This window comes from Anopheles aquasalis, chromosome 2 (genome assembly GCF_943734665.1).
Source record: "Anopheles aquasalis chromosome 2, idAnoAquaMG_Q_19, whole genome shotgun sequence".
NCBI lineage: Eukaryota > Metazoa > Arthropoda > Insecta > Diptera > Culicidae > Anopheles > Anopheles aquasalis.
The window spans coordinates 65,000,647-65,023,146 of record NC_064877.1 but is presented as its reverse complement, the minus strand read 5'-3'; the positions used below and the strand labels follow the sequence as shown (position 1 = coordinate 65,023,146).

Genomic DNA, 22,500 nt, shown 5'->3' with positions numbered 1-22,500 from the left:
CGCACAGACTGTTGACAATGAGCCCAATTCAATTCACCATTGGGCATTGGGACCGGTTGGTGTCGGTGGCCACGGCTTTGCCAAGCTGTAACTGATCGCACCGCACACGAACTCTTGAGTACTCTTCTTAAGATGCGTCTTCCGCTCGAATGGACTCACTGGACACAGTCACCTTACCGAGAAGAGGGCAAGGTTGGCAGGAAGTGACTCGCGTCGTCTCGCACTTGGATCTAGTGATGTCTCTGCTCTGCTCAGTTCTTCCTCCTCGAAGGTCACCGCTGCCGCTGGCTGCGCGCGGTGGCATACTTTTATTATGTAAATCGATGCTCAACATCGCCGTCGTTCTGCACGCCCAAGTGCGTGACAAGGTTGAGGGCTGAGGTTCGCACACCACGCACAGACGTGCCCTCTGGCGCACCATTGGCGGGTGGTTGTGGCACGGAACTTCCGCTCGGGTCTTGTGTTTGTTGTCTTGTGTTGTCGCGATAAATAAATAGAAGGCAGCAGCATTATGGCGACGAACACGAGCATTCTCATAATGCGACCGTAGAGTGCCCGAAACTCGACGATAGGGTAGGAAGATCGCGATCTGGCAATGTTCAGCTATGTGACCTCTACGTAGTGCTTACCGCGCTCGAATTGCTGGGATGGAAATGGTTTTTGTTTTGCATTGCATTGTTCTTTGAGCGAGTAATTGAGTTTTTATCGTCTCCATCTTGTTGCAGGTGAGTCGGAAGTGAACAACGATCTACAGACGAGCTGTCAAGCGCCTGGGAGGGCGCATGGGGTATGGTTTATGGACCTGCGGTTCGTGCCATGTTGTCAACCTCTGGTCTGGAGAACTCCTACAACGCAACACACGCGTACACCTGTTGAACCTGCATACCTAGCCCCCCCCCTCCCCCTCCTTTTTATAGCGCACAATTGCTGATGACTTCTCAGAGCTTCTCGTCAGATCATTTGCAAACACGATTGGCTCCACCAAAGGGAAGGAGTCGAAATGAAGGAGGTTGGCATGAAGGAGGTTGACTTGCAATCATCTGCAGCGGCTCGGCTCGCTCCCCTGTGCGCTCCCACAATCAACAAAGGCTGCGCCGCCAGTGCGCCGTGTTGCACACATGAGAATCGCACGTCACAGACGCCGCTGCGAGCATGTCTCAGGGTGGTTCGTTAGCAGCTTGGGAACAATGGGCCGCCCCTGGCTTGCCTGCCCGATGTCAATATCAATCACCTGCTGGAAGGGCAACTCGGCAGTTAGTGCAGGCTCAGTCTTTGGGCTCGACGCCGTTTGCCGCTAGTCATCGAAACCACACATCAAAAACGAACACCAACTAGCATTTGCATTGTGGCCACACTTTACCGAATCGACCGTTAAACTGCTACTTTGCACACACAGAAAAAAAAACGCCAAACAATAAAACAGAATGAGCGGGAAAAAAAAGGTCCCAAACGGATCGCGAACCACCGGTGGTGCTGGGGGTGAAATTCATGTGATCGCGACGACATACTCCCGCGCTAACAAGTGGCGCAAAAGCATGGTGGTAGCCCGTCCATGGTTGACTGATGAAAAGGGTAGATTCGAACCGATTGGGTTGGACCGTATCGCAAATTACATAATTTATGCCACCCATGCTCCACTCGGTAAGGCCTCCAGCGAGCCTGTGGCCAGTGATCGCGATCGATGGGAAGTTTTTTGGGGGACCGAGATCATCGTGTCGAAATCATCGCGCTGACCGACCGCGCAACCGAACCCAATTGACGCTGAAGCGCACCGGGTCGAGCGAGCAGAGGGAGGTGTGTTAACAATGGGGGGATAAAACTGGAGTCTTGACTTCCAATAGGGTTACAATAGGGAATGGGTTCGATGGTTGGCAGACGCTCATTAGGCTGGCGTTCGGCTCGAGTCGATTTCCCAATTAACCCGGGGTGATCAGCGACACAAGCGACAGTTTAAATCAACCGTACTATGCTAAACATACTGAGTTAGGGGTAATCGTGGTACGCAATACGTTGGATACGCATTAGCAACGATCAGTGGCACGCTCTGATATCGAGGAGAAGTTGGGACCATGTCGAGCAACAGTTTCAACGAAGGTTTTTGCTGCAGGTGAATTAGCGAGTATATGAGAAGGTGGATTCTTGTTTAGTAGTACCATAGTAAAGGGTTTTAGTTGGAGAAAAGGTTCCAAATATGTTGGCAGCCTTTCTTGTTTTTTTGTTGAATCGTTCGATATCAACAAAATTATTCTAGGATTGTGTGGCCCTTTTTAAGACAAATTTTGAATTCTACTACATTTGATTTATTTTTATACCGGAGAAATCGGTCAAACTATTTTTGACTATTTCTAAAATGGAGGATGGTTGCTCTTAAAATGAGGATCTCAATGATGTAACATTCCGATGAAAACAAGGTCCGATGAAACAAACCCAACTGCAGCTCTTCTGCATGCCGTTCTGGACGGAATTGAAAAAAGCGAATCACAATGAGGCCAAATTGTCAGCGCCACAGCCTTAGTTAGGATACAAACACTCCGTTGTGTGCATAATAAGCAACGTCCGTCTGAATCACTGCCCACTGAGTGCACTCACAGCTCGTGCCGTTGATTTGAATGGAAATGACTGCAGCCACCGTATCAACGCCTCCCCAAGAGTGAAAAGAGTAATTTTCGCTTACGTAGCAACGCACCGAACGAAGCGAGCGAGATATGGATTAAATGCTTCTTCATCATTAGCCTAATCGGTATCGGTCCACTATCACCACCGCCACATACACCGACGGCACGCGCGCTAATTTCTCGAAAGCCAAAGCTCACTCGAAACCCAAAACCCCACCGTGCGACGCTCACTCGCACGAGATTTGCTTTCAAAAATTCGATGGACGATGGACGATGGCGATGGCAATGGAGTCCGGCAAAAAGGGGTGAGCGGATAGATAGCTTGTCATAATACGATATGCTGCCAGATTACGATCGACGATGGCCCGACGGCACAACGCGCACGATTATGATTTCGATTTCGTTTGTCACAGTGACGCAATCCCATCGAATCAGCTCGCTCGAGGGGGCTAATAAGCGAGCCAGCCGATCTCCGGTGGCCAGCTGTCGGTCGAATCCGTTCCAATTCCGACCGCTCCGAACCGTAGGCCACCCCTCCAGCCACTAGCCCCTGTCCCGTTGTTCAAACACAGATTGGGGTGTGATTTGATAAATGAGGTCGATCGAGATGTTTGACAAATCGCTCCCAAAGATTATCGCAGCACCATAATCTCCCGAGGTCCCGGGACCCAAAAAATAAAAAAAATACGCCAGGCAGATGACCGTGGTTTTTGGTGGCCATGGTAACGTGTCACTGGTTGTCGATTTAGCCGTCGGATCTCGATTTAGACGCAAGAGGTTTTCCATCCAATTAACGCCCGATTTTCATTGCAAATTTGGGAATCGATCCGATCGGACGATTTACATTCACCACCGCTACCGAGTGTGTGCGCCTGGGATTTACATGCAACAATGTTTGCTACGAATGCTAATGGCCATCGAAACGGTGCCAAATCAGCAAATCAATCAGCGACGATAGGATAGGAATCCGAATCTCGGTAGCGAACACCCATCAACGATAGAGTGCACGATCGCGATGATTTGCTGTATCTCGTTAGCGCTGACCGCGGGAACCGGGACCTGGAAACAGGGATGTGAGTTTGATGATGCTGCACTCGGTCATCAGAATATTCATCGAGTGCCCACAAGTGTGCCACAAGTTATGCGCCAAAAATTGTGCGCCCCCGGTGATGACCGTTAGAGAGATCTGCGGACGGATGGACGGATGCGAAAGAACGAAAGCTACTGCAACTGCTGGCTGGCCGCTGTCTCGTTAACATTTTATTAGCGAGAAGAAATATTTTTATGACCAGCACACATAAATCGTCGCCAGTACGGGAATGTGTGCGATCGCCTCAGAAGCCCCAGTTGCAGTTTGAGGTGCATTAAACCTGCAGCTGCATACGTAAGCATCTGACCCCGAAGCATTAGGACGCATGGCTTGGTGGCTGGCTGGCAAAAAGTACAGTAGCCGCAATACACAAATGGCTGCACCACATGACGCTCTCGATGACTACTCCTTGTGGGTGAAAGGGTGTTAGTAGGCACACCCCCGGCGAAATGACAAACCATCTTACAACGATGGATAAACGAATGATCTCTCAAGTATTTCGATTATTGCTGGTGGTTGTCGGTTGCAGCAAATTGTAGGTAGCACCCCAAGAAGGACCGCAGACAACGTCGCCACCGCCGCCACCACCACACCACTGTTCTAGCGGCTTTTTCTCGCACTTCTCAAAAATCGCGAAAGGGAAACTCATTCCCAACGAGGTTAATGGCCACCCGCCCTCTCCGCCACTTGGGTTGTCTGTCGAAAGGGCTGGCCAGCTTGTACGACCACGTCGAAGGTCAACCACAGTTGCTGCTGCTGCTGCTGCTCACGAGCTTCATCGCACACCCGCAGATCGATCTAATATGTTTGATTTTCTGATGTTCTGCTGTTGCCCAGCCCGCAGCCCCCGCTTCGCTTCATCATCACGCTACAGCGATCATTTATGGGTTGTCATAGAGCGAGCAAGGGGTCTGGTTGGTCTGTGAGTGTGTCTACACGCCAACACACAGCTCCGACAGCCCAACATCATAATAAGAACAATCTAGCGGTACCGACCGTTCGTTCGTTTGTAGGGTGGACACACCACGTTCACCACATTGTAGGGGTCCACCTAAACGGTCCATCCTGTGTGTTTTGTGGGCAGGAAAGCGGTAAGCGCGGTTTGTGGAAGCAACGCGAGATCGCGAATCCGCGCAAACTGGCACGTTCCGTCGATTATGTTGCCGTGTCGAGGTGTTGCTGTACCGTGTTGGTGCTGTTGTTGGGTCCCAATCTCCCAGCCAGAGCTTAGGGGCACGCGATCGTCGGCAGTGCGGGGGACATATGTTTACGATAACTGTCTCCGGTCCCTCTCGCAACATAAACCCCCCGATTCGCCAACGATTCCCGCTTTCAATGCAAGCTGGTACGCGTGGTATGGGTTGGTTCGGTTCGGTTACAAACCAATCACGATCGTGGTGTACTGTGGCCACCACCAAGATCGTGGAAACCAATCGTCGTGGACCAACATGGGGCACCCAACACAAAGCAATGGACGCAAAGGGCTGCAGTGTGCGGAGCGGAGTGCGGTTGCAGAGCAATAAACGGAACACTCGTACGACCAGCCGCGGATCTATCGACGTACCGTGGTGTATCCGGGTGTGCACTGATCATCTCGATCGCCGTAATGTTTAGGATTCGGATGCAGTGCGCTTAGAGCAAGCGGACTGCAGAACGTGCCGGAGAAGAAGCAAAACAAGGCAGCATAAGAGCCAGCTGACTTTGCACTTTCGCTTCGTCTTTTCGTTGCTCGCCACGGACTCTATGCTTCGCGCATTGTGTGTATACTCTTTGTGGACGGACAGTGCCTAGGATCTTTGTTTGGTTGACGGATGTTCAGTTCCGGTGCATCGTCAGCAACGCCACGCTTCCGCTTGCAGCGATTGAAGTTTCAGCAACATTCGCCAAACAGTTGGCGTTGAACATGATCACAATTGCAGCTCATTTCCACTCTCCTAGGGCTCACGGGACGCATCTTTAAAGGAAGTTCACTCACACTCAACTCACACGTCTTGCTGATGACCGAGAGGCTCCGAAGACCGACGGTCGAGAGATTGTCGAGCGAAGCGAAAGTAACAAACCGACCCCGGGCCAGCCCCATTTTGAACCAAAAGGTCAATGGTGGGGTGGGGTCTTGGTGGCCGTGCTCGAGTTTCTCGCGATGGAATCGCAGAGTCGCCGGTACACAAGAGGCTCAGGCCGGATCACAGCTTATGCACTAATGTGCGTGACCTTCGCCGAATGGGGCTTCATTTCGGCTGGAAGCGGAGCAAAAGAACCCGCATGACATGACATTTCAATCCTTGGAATGTCCCTGACTAATCCATTAAGCATACGTTGCATGCGCGATGCTTTGTTTTTTTTTATCGGAAGCGATATGCTCCCCATATGGCAGCGAACCTGAATCCAGCAGATGCGTTCTGTGTTCTAGCGGACGCTTGGCCTTTCGGCACGAAAAAAAAACAACCCAAAAAGCAATTTCATAACCAACGATCGCAATTGATTTTGCAATCTACAGCCACCCAATCACTACAAGTCGCGATCGGCGTATCATTAGAGATGCTGTTTGGATTATGCTCGGATCTGAACACCGGAGGAGGAAGGTGTGTTGCAGTTGCGGAATGGCTTGCCAGGCCTTTTCTGACGGATCAAACCGCGTCCGACCGAATTCACACATGTTTGTCAGATGATTAGCGCCTCGAAGCCGCCACCGATCGTACCACATCAGGCCAGAGCCCCTTCGGCTACACGGCATTTCCAGGGCCACGAGGAACTGCATCCCGGGGCCAGCCAGCCAACCAGCTAGCGCAACTGCGAACGCGCCTCTCATTTCGCCTTAATTACCGCATAAATCACACATTTTCGACCATTCCGCCATTAGGTCGTTCGTCGAAAATGGCCACTCGCTGGGGAGGTGCGCGGTGTGGCCATTAAGCCTCCCCCCCCGGGAATGTCGAATGTTCATCAACTAGACGTCTAGTGGCGCGATCGCCATCGCGAACGTTGGCGAGATAATTAGTGTGCAGAAAGTTGCAACGCCCCATGGGATGGGATGGGATGAAGATGAGCCACAGCTCCGGGGGTCAGAGACTCAACATTTTGAACAGCCAGTTCCATCCATCTTTAGCACAAGGGCTTGGATGATGCCGAAACCTCTCTATGAAACGGTGCGCCACGCGATCATCACCCAGGATTAGCTCAAGAGGAATCTGTGCACCACATGCTCGCCACATGACAAATGTTGAAACAATTAACGCATTTTATGGCCACATTAATCTTGGATCCGTCACCGAATCACACACACGGAGCCCGAAATCTAGAGCATCACATGTTGTGGACTGTCTGCTGGTCCTCGCTCCTCGATTTGGCATCCGGTGACGGGTAGCGATCGCGATAGAAGGCGCGGTGACCAAACCGACGATCGAAACGTTATCATTCCGTGGATCATTTCCACCGGTTGCTCTTTATCATTGAACCATTCGTTTTCATAACACTTTTTCCCCCTGGGTGTTGTCTCAAATTTTACGACACCGAACTTGATTGGTGTGCTCGGTGGTGAGCGCCATGTTCAACCTGACAGTCGGACCTCCGCGCCCCCGGAGGCAGTATTACAGAAAGCGTTCACGACAGAAGCCACTCAAGTCGGTGACGGTGGCGAGATGTTTTATTTGTAAAAAAAGGTTGAATGCATAAAGCTGATCAACGTCGTTTGTTGTTTTGATCGAGCGATTGAGTGATCGTGCGTGCAGCAATCAAAGCAAACGCGCGATTTATGGCAACAAAAATTTGGAGGCAGCAAAAGTGACATAATTAACAACACATATCGTCGACCTTGAAGGAGGAGAAGCTTGACAACTTGACTCCCATCGCCTGTTTCAACGCCTCAAATTCCAGCCCTTGCAGTGTCCTCCAATTGTCCTTATGCAATAACAATTCGAAATGTAAACAACATACACATCGCCGCTTTCCCAAGCATAAGAATGCGTTTAACAAAACAAACAAAAAAGCAGCTCACTCCACGGGCGACAGCAGCTAGCCACACCACGTCCGGGTGTCTTCTTGCGGCGGTTGAAGTTCGATAACACCGGCGAGGGCGCTCGGACCTCGGACCGCGGTTTCAATTGCGCCGATATGTAATCGAAAACATCGAACTCCCTGCGGCTCCGGTATCTGCCACTGATAGATGATCCGACCGCCTTCCGTCCACCGCCAGTAATGATGAGCTCTGGCGCTAATATCCATTACACCCTGCGACACCCCCGGGTGGATTGCAATTATGCAGACAATTAATTTGGTCACGTCCGCTGGGTCATGTATGTTTTTTTCCGCTGAAGTGTATTAACATAATAAGCTAGTACATACCAACACACAACATACGCCGCCACACTAATGCGCGCGATCCAAATACAGCACCATGGGGGGCCGAATTGGACCCCTTCAGTTCAACATCTTTGGCCAGCTCCCCGCTGGCACTCAGGCAGACCAAATTGGACGGCACACACTCTCTTCTGTTGGATCTTCGACATACGCGCTTAATTGAACACTCGACCTGGCCCGGCCCGGCCCGGTACATTGCCACTCAAGCCTCCACGCTCCAAACAACGTTGAGGTGCGATCGCGGTCGCGCGACCTGACTGACTGGCGCTTGCCCATGATGGAGTGATCGCGATCGCGCGCCTAATTATGATATAATTGTAGCAAACGGGCTAAGATGTGAGCTAGATGGTGGTGGGTGCGTACTTCGATGAGATGATGCCATCACGTGAAGCATCTTACCGCATCCGGGATCAACGAGCCTTCTCTCCTTCGCCATGGTTTTGTCCTTTGTGGCAAGATGGCGACAATTGATCCACTTCTCTCTCGCTCTCGCGCTTCTTAACTTCAAGCGATTTAGGAGTGTCAAGCAAATAAACAAATCGAAAAGAAGTGTATGCAATGCAACGTCACTGTACAGTCTTTGGCAGGCTCTGTGGCAAATATTATTTTGCGCACAGCACTACCACCGCTGTTGTTGTTGTTGTTGTTTGCTGGCCAACGCGAAGGGAAACACAAAAACTGTGCCATCGAGGCCAGGGCGATGGCTCCTTTTTCTCCCCCCGGTTTCGCCGGGATGACGGGCAGCAACAACGATCATCGATCGTTATGTAAATTGCGTGATTGATGAATTCGAAAAGCCCCGGCCGAGGCCAGAATTGGACGGACCAGGATAGGTGAAAGTTGACAGGAACGATTGCAAATCCTTGGCGATCCATACAGTGCGAGCTACACATAGTGCTCTCGTAGCATTATTGCAATCCTAATTGTGAATGCCAATTACCTCAGCGCGTAAGAGCGCCAGTTCGCCCACCAAAAACGGCCACAAGATGTCATGCGTCGAACTCATCACACTTGCAGCTGTCAAACAACATTTGGAGCTGGAACTAATTTGATATTGATCGATGACGCTTGCAGCGAAACCATTCAATGTGCAGCGTAGTCGACTGAACCGCATCGAGAGCAGAGGATTGGAAATGAAACCAAGGCTTCTTGTATGTTCCTAACCCCTCCTTGTGCAGTTCTTGTTGACTGTAGCACAAGAGATTCATAACATGCCATCAGCCACGCCATTCGACCATTACCTTGAGGATAACTGCACGTACCGGCAGCTATTTGGACGCAAACCACACCACGTTCACCATCAATCGAGAAAAGCCAGACATTCCACCTTCGATGACGGGGACCTGCTTGTCATTTGAATGCTCACACCGATCACCGAAGATGATCGAATCGTGCGTGCGTACGCTGCAAGAAATTAAACGTTTCTTACGATTTCTACAAGTGTTACAGCGCAGCGCAACGGAGCGTATATGATGTCAATCTGTTGTACACCTTCCCCGCGTTAACCATAACCAGTACGAGGAGGCATTTTGCATTTGCTATTCATCTCGGGTGTGTCTGGAATCGACGAAATGGAAAGTTCAGGTTTCGACTTTTTTTTTTACTCGTTTTGCACACGTGAGTCAATCGAGAGAAATAACTTAAAGATAACGTAACGGATACGCCGTACACATGATGATTAATTCATCGGTACGTGGAAGTGCGTACCGACGGTTCCGACAAGTTTGCTCTTTTTTTTGCAGTTTTTTGTGAGGATTTTTTGCTGCAGATGAAAGAGACCGTACATATCAAGCGCTACAACTGAGAGCTCGAATTGGTCCTTGCTAGGCTTACAAGGTCCAAGAAGACTTGCCGAACTAGGCCTTTTGTCATTAAGATTATCGTATAACTCACATTACTTCGTTTTCTGTCGGGTTCTCCGTCGTCTCCCTTCATATACGGGGTCAAATGTCCTTCGGAGAATGGCCCTTTACATAAACGAGTGAAAAGACTACGTCCATTCTGGACAGTATCCATGGACTGAACTCTTATCCATATGTGAATGATGATGGAAGATACCATTTTATTCTTTTGCAAACCGTTAATCTTCAACCACTTACTCAATCGATAGCATGAACCATCGGTACAACGGTCTACCTCCCATATCTTGGCCACAAAATAGGCGCGAACAGCTTATCATAAACACTAGACCTCGAGTAATGATTAATATGCTAGGTTTGTCGCTGCAACTAGACTGCAACGCAAGAACTCCACGGAGCCCAGTGTCTGCGGGATCATGAAATACGCCCCGCGATAAAATGCAACGAGCATCTCATTAGCGACAAATGATCACATCCAGCCGCTTCCAACTTGTGCTGTTCGCTCTCATGCACGACTTCTGCAATTCTCTTAATGCCACGGATACCCCTTGCTTCGCCTGCCTGCAGCCACTTACCGCATGTAATGCAATTTGGAACCGCGTGTCTTCGTCTTCGATTGCGAACTTGCGTGGCCCGGCGGCCATAAAGCGTACCCAACGGTACCAACGGGAGTGTGCCCATGCCTCTAATTGGCCATTCATTAGACGTACATTAGATGCAAGACGCACGCGCCCTCACTCGCGCATATAGCTGCGTGATGCAAATGCCTCCGGGCTTAGCAGTAGCGGCAGCAGGAGCAGAACTTTTGCCCGTTCTGCCTCGCTGCCGGTACCATCACTCCCTCCCTCGCACGGTCGCCCCGTTAGTCAACCGTGCGTGACGACGATGCGCGATCGCGAAAATCGCGTCGACAAGTTGTCGTGAAACCCACGGGTGCGTCTTCAAGTTCGGCCTTCCGATCTGCCCTAAGAGCCAAGGCCAACGGAATGCTCTGTGGCAACGAATCGATGCTTTCCATTTAACGCGCGTTACGATGCAAATTGGGTCCGTTTCTGCTCGTCGGTCGTTTATCATGCTCGCCGCCCTCTCCTTCGTCGATGATATGCGGAACATATTTATGACATGGCGGCGGTCGGCGACATGGCAATCATTTAGTGGCCCACGGTGGGCTGACCAACGGTTGTTGTTGAAACAAACAATCCCCCTCCGCGCTACCGTCGTAGGTGGACGCTTTTGAGAGTTGAAGTGAAACGGAGATGAAATATTCATTTCATTACGCGCCATTCGGTCCGTACATCACTTTCCCGTATGATGATTAGTGAAACCGGCAGCCGGCCGATTAGCAGAAGTGGAAGTCGGCTCCGAATCACCTTGTCGGATGGGTTAAGCCCTCGTCCCAAAACCCAAAGTCGCGTGACCGCGAAAAACTAATCGCAAAAATCACGCGCCAAACCGGCGGAAAGCAAAAGTATCACATCCATTATGCATCGACCGTTCTCCGTACGTTCCGGTTCGTCCATTTTTTATTTTGTTCGTTTTTGTTGATCCTTTGAAACTCCGCGCAACGCATTTTTGGCCAACGCGGTTCCACGGGTGACAATAATTGCCATCCAGGTGTCGTCGCATATCCGGTGCCAGTGGCTGGATATCAATTGAAATTGGAAGAGCGAGCCGATCCGATGCGATCGGTTGCAATTCCAATAAATGCCACCGCCGGGGCGTCATATGGCAAAATTGCGTCGAACGTGAGTGAAAACAACGAATGACACCATCCGCCATCGCGCGTTCAGGCGATCCGGCGACCGTGAGTTGAGCGATTTTGCTTCAGCTTTTGATTTATCGTGGGGCTTGTTGTGGGGAGGGGTGGGGTGGTCGGCTTTTCACCGTATACTACGCACGGACACGCAATGGACGAGGGCGAAGGAATGGAAAATATGCAATTAAAGCGCCATTTATTGCGCCTCCACGATCACGGTGCCGGTGGGTGGCCTCGGGCCCAGCAACCGGCATCGAGGGACGACGACGCCACCCAGCCTGGCCGGGCCACAAGTAGCGCCGCTCCAAGGTTTACCGAAGGTTTGTTTTCGTTGTTGCTGTTGTAGTAATCGCACGAGAGTGAAAGAGAGAAAGAGAGAGGCAGACACGCAGAAATGTAGTTCGCAATCTCGTGGAACGAGCACGTGGATGCGTAGCGATGTAGGTGACGAGGGGGGAGAAGGTGCAATATTGCATCGCAATCCATGCCCAGGCGCACCCCGTGGCTTATGATTCATTCCCATAAATTAAAATCGAAAGCGTAGCGCGGCGATGGTGGCAACGCGATGCTCAGGCTTTTGATGAAATGGCTTTGCTCACGACGCTCACATTAGCCAACGGATTTCGTGGGGCGTGGAGTGCGGTTTTCCATCTTAATCCGGGCTACGGATTTGGATAGCCCAGCACCCTACACCACATCGCCCTAGCCCCGGTTGCATCTTGAGAAATGCATGAAACTGCATTGTGGATCCATCCATTCGGTTGCAAAAGCGGTAGTCTGCAAGCATAAAGAGGCGCATAAGTAAGCTCGCTTTGCCGGTGCATTAGAGGGGAAACCGCCCTAGGAGGAGGAGGAGGAGGAATGGGCGTGTTGTTGACGAAATGTGGTGTGGCGCAGTGCGATGATGCCAGTGAGATGCGGCACAATTTTTGGTTGATGGTCGAGCTTGGCTGGATTGCACTAGAAAGGGGCTAGCGCCGTGAAAAATACCGATATAATGGCCTAATTTCCGATATGCTGCGATGGTGCTTGTGCCTTATTTGGGTTCGGACGCGGACGCTGGGATGCTAGCATTCGTGCAACTTCTAGCGGGAAAATCCACGAGAATAGAGTGATCAGAAGCGACTGTCCTTAGCTTAGCGCTAATTGTCAGATGATGCTCATTGTGATTTTTGTATTTTTGCCTTACACTGATACACAAACACTCAATTGCAAGCCAATTGCCGACGATAATTAAATGACCATAACTCCATCCATAATGACCATCTTTAGACAAAAGGACATACTTATACCAGGAGTACAAACAGGTGTAGGAATTACTCAACCAGCCATTTCTTTTTTTTAACATATATAAGGACGGACGAGCCGTATGTTAACCAGCCATTTCAAATAGCTTAAGTTTTATGAATGGGTTCCCCATTCATAAACGATAGGCAGATGGAGCGAAACCAAAACACATCACACTCATCATGGTCCAAAATTATTTCAATACATTAAGCTGATTCGTAAGAAAATATCGGAAAATGACTTGACTGGTGGTTTGGCCCACTAAATGGAGAATTCTTTTGGCGTGGAATACACAAATTGCCCAAAAAAAAAGGAAAAATGTCTAGCTAGCAAGGAAAAATAGTTGGAATAATTTATTTTTTGGTATTCTATTTTAAAAATTGTGTTTTTATCGACAGCCGTTTTAAGGTTGTACACCTGGTAAATAATAACATTGAATTATTTGAAATGTTATGGAATCTGGCATGGATTAAAACGCGAAGATCAAGCAAATTTTCAGTCGGTTTAAGCGAAAGATCTAAGAACTTAAACAGATTATAGCGAGCAAAAATGCATTCTCAAATCAGTATGACACAGGACTAGCATCTGGGAATGATCCTTACGTTTTAGAGTTCCAGTAGCTTCCGTTCCGGTAGAATTCCTGCTGTCAATTGGTCTTCAGTACCTTGTGTATCAACGACAACTGAAAGAGGACCAAACAGCAAACAGCAGTTTCGCTTGCAAATCAGTCATTTACACTTGCCTAACGTCTGATGGAACGGATCTTCTGCCCAATCACCTTCACGTGATTGCTCATCATAAGATGGGAATCGATCCTAGAGAGTCTAATCCATCCATTACTATTACCACTAATATCCTATGCGCTCGCATGCTTATCAACCGCATGCACCGCTACTGCACGGACCGTGGAACAAACAACATCAACGCACCACTGAGCAAAGTAAAAGTGATGCGTGCTAGGGACGCATCTGCTAGCGATCCACCGGCAATCTACACTACACTCTCCAGCCGAGGATAAGTGCGCGCAGGAGCCCGGAGGCCTACGTTCCAGCGCCCAAAAAGCGTATCAGTACGATCGCGGATAGCGTAGCGAGTGGATCGAGCTCGAGTGGCCTTAGGTGTGGGTGTGTCTGTGGTGGTGAAGTAGAAGTGAATCAACAAACCGCAACAGCAAAACGGGAAGATTGCCATCAAACAAAAGGCCCAAAAATGCACGTCCTACTGCTGGTGAATTTGCAGCATAAAACGTGGCACCAGCTACCCCTGGTGCCCGGTGTTCTCGGTCAAACAGCGCGTAAGTTAGCCTCCCCCTCCGGTCCTGGCCCAGTGACTCCAGTGACCTTACCAGTACGCCTTACCACCCAGACGTGCAAACAACACACGTAGATCGATCGAGGGGGCGGGGGTGGGACTTACCGGATGAAAATTGAATTGTGTTCCACGCCCATAAACCACAATGTCCTGTTTGGGCGTCATCGTCGTCGCACCACGAGACAAGCGCGCGTGCGATCGATGCCATTGTTGACAAGTTAATTGAGAGATTAGATCGCGTTTGGCACACTGCGCGGCACAAAACTTGCGCCTTTCTCTATCGACGATCTCGCCATCGATAGAGAGCACCAGCAACGGGATCGGGGTATTTTCTCCGTTTTTCCGCCCTTGTTACGACGATCGCCACGACGACGACGACAACCAAAGGCGTGGGCCGCACACGAAAGAGTTACACTTTCAGCTCTCGATTCTGCCCGGTGCCCAACGTGTGTGCCCTCTGCCCTATCGTGAAACACGATCTCCTGATCCCGGCACCCTGGACACCGGAAACGGATCGCAATGGGCGATCGTGCAAAATGGCGACTTGGAGCGCGCAGTGAGCGCGCAAGCGAGCGATGGAATATATTTTAATAAATTGTCTAATACCATAAGCAGCCCAACAACTGGCAACAAAAGTGTCTGTTGCGCACCAACCCAAACCCACCCCGCCCCCCTCCCGGGTTGGAACGTTCGTTTTTCGCTCGAGTAAAAGGCCGTGAAAGTGGCCGCAAGTGACTCGCGCGCGCGTTTGATTAATGTCACTGGCGTGCACCGTGCTGGAACCTTTCCTTTACTAACTGCTTACCTTTCCCCTTTTCTCTCTCTCTCTCTCTCTCTTCGTCACCACCACCACAGTACAGAGCATGACCGACGCACTCAAGATGACCGACATGCAGCAGCGGGCCAGCATCGAGTTCGAGCGCCAGCGCCACCTGGCGAACTGGCTGATCGAGTCGAGCCCGCACATGCCCAATCCGACGGCCGCCCAGCAGAAGCAACTCCAGCAACACCAGCAGCAACTCCAGCAGCAACAGCACGCCCAACTGCAGCAGCAACTAGCCGCCGTCGCTGCCGCCGCCGCCGCATCCGGTAACGCCGGTGGCAAGAAACAGTTCGCCGGTGGCAAATTCAAACCAAATCCGATGTTCCTGCTAGCGAAGATCGGTCAAAACCTTGCGCCCGGTGGTGCCGGTGCCGTGGCTGGTGGTACCGGCATCGGAACCGCCACCGACGGTTCGCTGGCCGCGGCCTCAACGTTCAACTCGCAGACCAACCTGCCGCTGCAGATCCTGCAACCGACGGGTGGGGGGCGCGACGGTGGTAAACCGAAGCTGAGGCGCTTCAACTCGCACGACACCAGCGCCAACATGTTCTCAGTGGCCGAGTTCGAGAATGCGCGGATGGCGCGGCGGAACGAGCTGGAAAATGCGGCCCTGCTACGCCAGCGCCAGCGCTACAAACTCAACTCCCTCAACTCGTCTGGCGCTGGTGGAGGCGATTGCTCGACCGGCGAAAGCAAGGGTTCGAAGCTGTCGACCGAATCCCTTACCGAACCGCTAGTGGCGGACCAGTTCCTCGAGCGCTTCTCGTTACCACGCGTCATCCGACTTACGTACACGTCCAGCTCGACGTCCTGCGCTGGTTCCGCGGTTTCGGCATCGACGGCGGGGGCACTCGCAGCGGGACCAACCACCGGCGACCACACCATGACCTCGTCCAGCTCGGCCGAATCGAGCAGCACGGCGGAACGGTCCGGTTCTGGCGGTGGTGGCGGTGTCTCGAAGGCGAAATCAAAGAAGGCGACCAAAGCGTCGGCCAGCAGCAGCACCGGCACCACGACGACAACGACGGCGGCCGGTGGCGATCTGTTCCTGCTGTACCGGTACATGAAGAGCTACAAGAGCTACCACGTGTTCAACACGAAGGCCGGCACGAGCCGGAAGAAGGGCTACAAGATACCGCAGGACTATCCCGGTAAGTCTCCCACACCGTTTTCAGCCTCGAATCCTTGACCGAGACGAGGTGAGGTGAGACCGACGCGATCACCCTCTGGCGGTGTCGATCGAAACAGTTGCGTCACGTCAGACCATCGAGCCTACTTGTCCTCGGTCAATCCTTTCACCCTAATTTACTGGCCCCGGGGGGGGGGGGGTACAAACGCGGCCTACTAGTTCGGTGGCAGAGGGTTAATGGGTTGGCGTTGTCGTGAACTCCATAAGTCACGCCTTGAACTGCTGCCGCCGGCAACAAACCAAAGTCAGAGAGGCCAGCTACCAACTACCAGCGTCAGGGGCTGCGCAGTAGGATGACATCTCGTGTGCATCAGTAGACCTGCAGCAGTGGAGTCTGTAGCCACCAGCACAGGATGAAACCTCACTCTGTGTCACACGGTTGTTAGCGACCGTTTCGTAACACACCCCGGACCATTCACTTCGGTTCGTTTGGTGGTCTCGCTGGTGCGCTGGTTACGATTTAGGTTTTTTTGGGGTGTGATGAAGCATTGTTATCCTTTGACTTTGCCGTTGTTTCATTTTCCGTCCGAATGAAATCGAATGATTACTTTTCTTGTGTTGTGTGTAGTAGTGACCAACACAGGCACCACTAAAAAAGAGTGTACTACTGTGCCCACTAATTAACAGGACCCGGTACTCAATTTGCTAGTGCTAACGATTTGTTTTAATTCTCGTATTTTTTGACATACATGACAAGTTTCACTATGATACTATGTTTCACTAAGTACTATGATTGACATACATGACAAGTTTCACTTCAAAAGAATGATTAGTTTTTGAAATATGAATTTTCTTATGAGGTACTAAAGGTGCATTCTTCGTTTTTCGCTATGTCGAATTTTTGCAGCAAAGAATTTGCATAAAATTTGGGTTGCGGATATGCAAAAAAAGGTGCAGAAAGCCTTTGGTGACTCGGCTAAGTTAAAAAAAGATATTGTTAAAGTGTTAAAAAGATTTCCAAAATGGTCAGGAACGTGTTGAAGACGAAGAACGTCGTAGACGACCATCAACGTCAATTGACAAAGCTCACGCCCAACAAATACGAAATTTGGCGTTGCAAAACCGTCAATTAACAACCAGAGACCATGCTGATGTTATTAACATATTCAGATAATTCATCAATTACATTTTGAAAAATGTTCTGGGCCTCAAACGCGTCAGAGCTCCACAGGTACTGGGACAACTGAAAAATCTTTTGGCGCAAGTGCATTACATCCATGGGGGATCACTTTGAATGTGACGAAATTGATTTGGAGGAATAAAGCAGGAACTTAAACAAAAATCGAAAATCCTCTTATTTATTGGGCACAGTAGCATTCCGGGGGGTTTGCATAAAGCTGGCCACTACGCTTCACGCTAGAGCAGTAGCGAGCACAATTAGCCGCCAGATCATCGCGGCCAAGTAGACCAACTCTGCTCGAATCAATCGAAAGCAACCACGATGGGTGGCTAGGGGCATTTGCATAATAGTTGGTGCCTATGCTTGCACCCCATTGGTGCCTCTTGGGGCGGGGTGGTAGATGATGAGAGCAGAGTCAACTTTCACGTGCGAGCATTGGTGTTGGGGGTTCTGGTTGTTTGCAGTGTTACAGCCGCCCAGCATGTGGAAGCAATGATGGAGAAGTGAAAGAGGAGATATAAGAGAGAGAGGAAGAGACAGGGAGAGAGAGAGAGATGCCAATCATAAAATGTGCCATCATCACCACAAACACCAAACGCAATCGCACAATCAATCCACGTCAATCGTGCGATCTGCCGATAGCTTTCTTCGGTATCGGCTTCGGAGCCAGTGTGCCCTACCGTCTCCCTCCCTGCCCTAGCTTCACAACGTTCTGGGCGGCTGGGCGAGCCAATTTCCGATGCCGACCAGCTAGTGGAATGCTAGGCCCTTAGCCCCCCAGCAAGTTGGCTCCGACGACTGTGTGCCCACCATTTTGGAAAAGGAAATAAAATATGCATCACAAACCCCCTTTCTACATCGTTTTCCCTCCTGCTACCTTCTCCTCCTCCTCCCCCTGGCAGTGACGGTGCATTTTTAATTGAATGCAAAACTGCCGACGGAAAACTGCATATTTGTATGGCCCTTGGTGCACCCACCCACCCATACCCCACCTCTGTGTGGACTGCATCATTACTTATCCCTCGCTCGCTTGCCAGCCCCCCCTCTTTTGGCATGATGCGTTTCGCGAGAAATGAAAAATGCATCGTCAGGCAACCGAGAGACCCTATCGCAAGGGACGGATCTAGTTGCCAAGGGAGCAGCGCTGCATCCTTTACCATAGTCACCACACATAGAGAGATAGCTAGAGAGAGAGAGAAAGAGAGAGAGCGACTGCCATGATGAGTACGGTCTATGGACGGTATCAGAATAGAATATTTGCGCCCGCCATCATCATTAATCAAATATGGAAGTGCCAGGCGCAGTGGCAGTGGAGTTGTGAGGATCGGGTGGACAAATGATCTGCTATGCTTGTGGCTCGGATGCTGGGACCGATGACGATGACAACTGCGCACCGTGTGGCGGTGTTGGTATTGTTCGCGGTGGATAGATCGTTGTCAAACGCTAGCCACGGCCACGGAGGATGCATCCTTTAGAAAAGATCGCCCGATCACCCTCCCCACCCCCCCCCCTTCCCCCACCTCCCGTAATTATCGGTTGTGTGTGCGTGGATCGGTTCTTGTGCGGTGCGTAATTTGCATGAAGCCATTGTGCGCCCGATGCGATGTGATGCCTTTTTGTGTTCGAAGAAGTCGAAGACGATCCCCGTCCGGCATGAATTCCGGCATGACCCAAGTCGCCCTGGGTGGGGCAGGGCCATTGACACAGCAGCAGCGTTTGTAATGTGTTTCCATTGGCGCTCGGTCCTTAATAGACCTTGCGGCATTCGCTTGTTAGATGCGAAGAACAGAGTCGTTGCTCGCAACAAATCTCGTTTTACAATTCATCGACACAGGGCGTCCAAGTGCTCAGTAGCAGACCTTGACGGAGCGTTCAGATGCCTCTCCGCCGCCCGGTCCAAGATCATCATTTATTAAAGCGAACACCGACGAAAAGGTTCATCGACCATCGATGTCACGGGCATTGTTCGGTACGGAACAGAAGATGTAGAAGATGCGGCCGCACTTCTCCGGTGCACAATGCACATCTTTGGTGATCTTTTCTATCGCCCGGAGAAGGTCTTAGTCATCAGAACGCGAGGTGGAAAAGGGAGAAGATCCGGAAACCGGACGAAACCCGCATACTGCACCACATACCAGCGTATGAACTTGAACCGCACACACTGCGGTGCATACGGACGAACAACCGCAACGATGGAATGTGCTTATTGTGCTCCCCGCTCCTTGATCGGCCCTTCCATGCCCGGGGGTGATCGAATGACGATCGCGACCGATTGCGCGCCCGGTACCGCCCGGTTCCAGTCGGTTAGGCTTTTGGTGGTGGGTTGTTGTTGAGAGAGAGAGAGAGACACGTTTGATGGTGTTTGATGGTTTCAATCCAATCATACGGGTTCCCGGTGCGACCCTAGATGATTGATGTAGCGCTGCCCTTGGTAGCGTTTTGGTCCCTTTGGATTGTTTAGGAGTCGAAACACAGATCAGAAGTGATCGATTTGATCGAGAAATTGGATCAATAAAAGATTGAAATTAGATCAGAGCGCTGGTTGGTTATCGGTGATCGAAGGCCGTTTTGTTGAAGTCTTTCCATTGCTCACATTTTCAACACTCTTTATCGACGGGTTTGATCTTTTGCTAAGGCCGCAGCTAAACCATTTGAACGATCTTACGTGTGCTGGAGACGTTGAATTTAAGAGTCTTGGAGCAAACTCATAGAGAGTTTTGGAGGTTTGGAGATCAAATGTTGATTAATCGACTTTTCAAAATTAATATTTCTTTGGCACTTTTGTTCGCATGCGACAATTAAGAACTGCGCGCGTTAATTCGTGCAAAAATAAAGTATTTTTTTCCGATTTTTTGGTTGGCAAATCTATCAAATATGATTTTAGTTTGTAAATCTTATATTAAACTCCAACATTTCAAGAATATTGGCACTCAAATTGATAGTAATATACTAAAAATTATAAGAAATTATAACAAAGAAGAGGCCTCTCCCGAAGAAGCATGATCGTATGAAACAGATCAACTTCAAGGATGACGGCGTCAATGCGGGAATTAACATCAAATGATGTTATGATTTGGTTTATAATTTGAAACAAAAGATTTCAATGCTTTCACAGTTGATTTCACTAGCAAAAAATCTAATCTTATCCCTCTAAAGCCAGTTTAAATGTGCCAGCTGCTTGATTGTAGGTAATTTCACGCTACCGGTGGCAGTGGAGTGAGTTGACCCAATTTACAGTTGCTGAGCTAAATCAAACAAATCACTTCAGTGTTTTATATGCACACTCGCTACTCCACAACGCACACATGTTGACCATATGTGCTTATATTTCACGTCAAAACAAAACTCTTTCCCTAACCACTAGGAATGTAACTGCCTGAATGCCTTAATGTTCCGTTTGCATGTGCTGGACGCGAAAAGCTAAAATTACCGCATAGTTTTTCCAACAAGTTTACAACAGTAATACACCGCAAAAACACCGCTTTTATCGCTCTATTAGCGTGCGGTCCAGCTATTACTATTGTGTCACATTAAATGGAAAGACCCCAACAGGAAAGGCGCTGCCACATGATGTCAATGCCAGATGTTCCGCGCGGCACGTGTATTACAGCATCTACAGCCCATCTCTGCGCCGGTTCCCATCGCGAGTGTTGTAATTTCCTGCGCCGAAAGTGGGCAGATGCCACCGAGACCCGGACCGAGAGAGCAAGAGATGCCGTTGCAAAATCATCTTCAAGGCCCCAAGTGGCCCCTCGTTGGGGGGGGGGGGGGGGGGTGCCCTAACCTAGGCAACTAATGAAGTGTTTGGCGTTAGCATCGCGGCTGTTAGTGTTTTGCATTTCACACCGATTCTTTCACCCGCGTTTACCGGTGGGGCCGAGGTTTTGCCAGCTCCGGTTGGGCGGCTTTTCCGAAACACATTTTCCACACCCTCGGGCCTCGGGAAATGGCCTCTGCGTGTGTTTGGTATAAGATTGAAGAGAAGTCGGCGCTTATTTACCAGAGGCAGAGGATGCAACCACTTTGTTTTACAATCGCTTGCTCGAATGCTTTCACCATCCTCTCGGACCCAACACGAGCTAGCGGCCAACGTGGGTGCGTGCATCGTACTGCAGTAAGCCAGGTTTCGGAACCAAAAAGTGCTTCTCATAATTATCGAAAGACCCCCGCGGGTTGATGATGATGATGTGTTATCGCGGGAACAGCGCGAACAAGGCCTCGTTGCACCCGGTACGGTGTATGATAACATCATCATCATTATCATTATCATCACCTCAACGTCTCACCGTTTCGTTTGCGTAATGCATTGGCTGGCGTGTCTTTTTTGGCGAAAGCGGGCGGGCCTCATCTATTACTCCTTTATTCGTTCCCCTTTCACTGATTCATCGGTAATCATCGGCTTATCATCAGCTCGGCCACACTTCGGCAGCTACTGTGTATCGGTTAGCGATACCGGGAGGTGGGCGATGGCGGCATTAGGCAAATTAGACGCCATGGCAGCTTCTGATTGAGAGCCCGTTGGGGGCCTGAGACACCAGATCCCGATCCCGTTAATCTAATTGCTTTCAGATTGTGTCTCCACACGGTCTATGCTAATGAGCTGCCGGCGGAATGGTATCTGCCCTGTCCTGGCGGGTCACCAACGCCTCCTCCAACCCATTATGCAACCCACAATGGAACCGCACGGGTCGTGGATACATGGAAGCCACTTGGAGGAATCCAGCGGGGTCCACAAAACAATCGTCTTTACCAGCGCACCGTTGAGACTCCTCCGTTCGTTGCTTTAATTATTGGTCATCTCGATCGATGCTGAGAAACGCTGGGAATCCATAAATGGACACTAGACCGAGACTCCGGCAAGCCGATATGCTAATATGGGAAATGAAGAGCAAACGTAGTAATCAATCTGTCCGGCGATTGCTGGCCCCCCCCCCCCCCCACACACACATTGTGTACTGCACTACTGAATGCTACCTGTCTGCTTGACTGACGCTTCTCCTTTCTTTCTTCTCCCACCACCATCACCACCTGCTACTAGGCTACTTCTCCTTCATCAACGACAAGGGTGCGGCAACGGCCACCATCTACACGACG

General features: G+C 50.4%; 1 protein-coding gene across 6 annotated transcripts in view; it reads left to right on the top strand.

Moving 5' to 3' along the window:
* Positions 1-22,500, top strand: part of LOC126581189 (uncharacterized) — a 66,058-nt gene that overhangs the window by 39,728 nt on the left and 3,830 nt on the right. For all 6 annotated transcript variants that reach the window (XM_050244677.1, XM_050244682.1, XM_050244681.1 and 3 more), the window contains 2 exons: positions 15,130-16,248; positions 22,445-22,500. The exon at positions 22,445-22,500 is cut by the window's right edge and continues 76 nt beyond it. In XM_050244677.1, the coding sequence (XP_050100634.1) occupies positions 15,138-16,248; positions 22,445-22,500 (1,167 nt within the window). In that variant the 5' untranslated portion in view covers positions 15,130-15,137. The remainder of the gene's footprint in view (positions 1-15,129; positions 16,249-22,444) is intronic.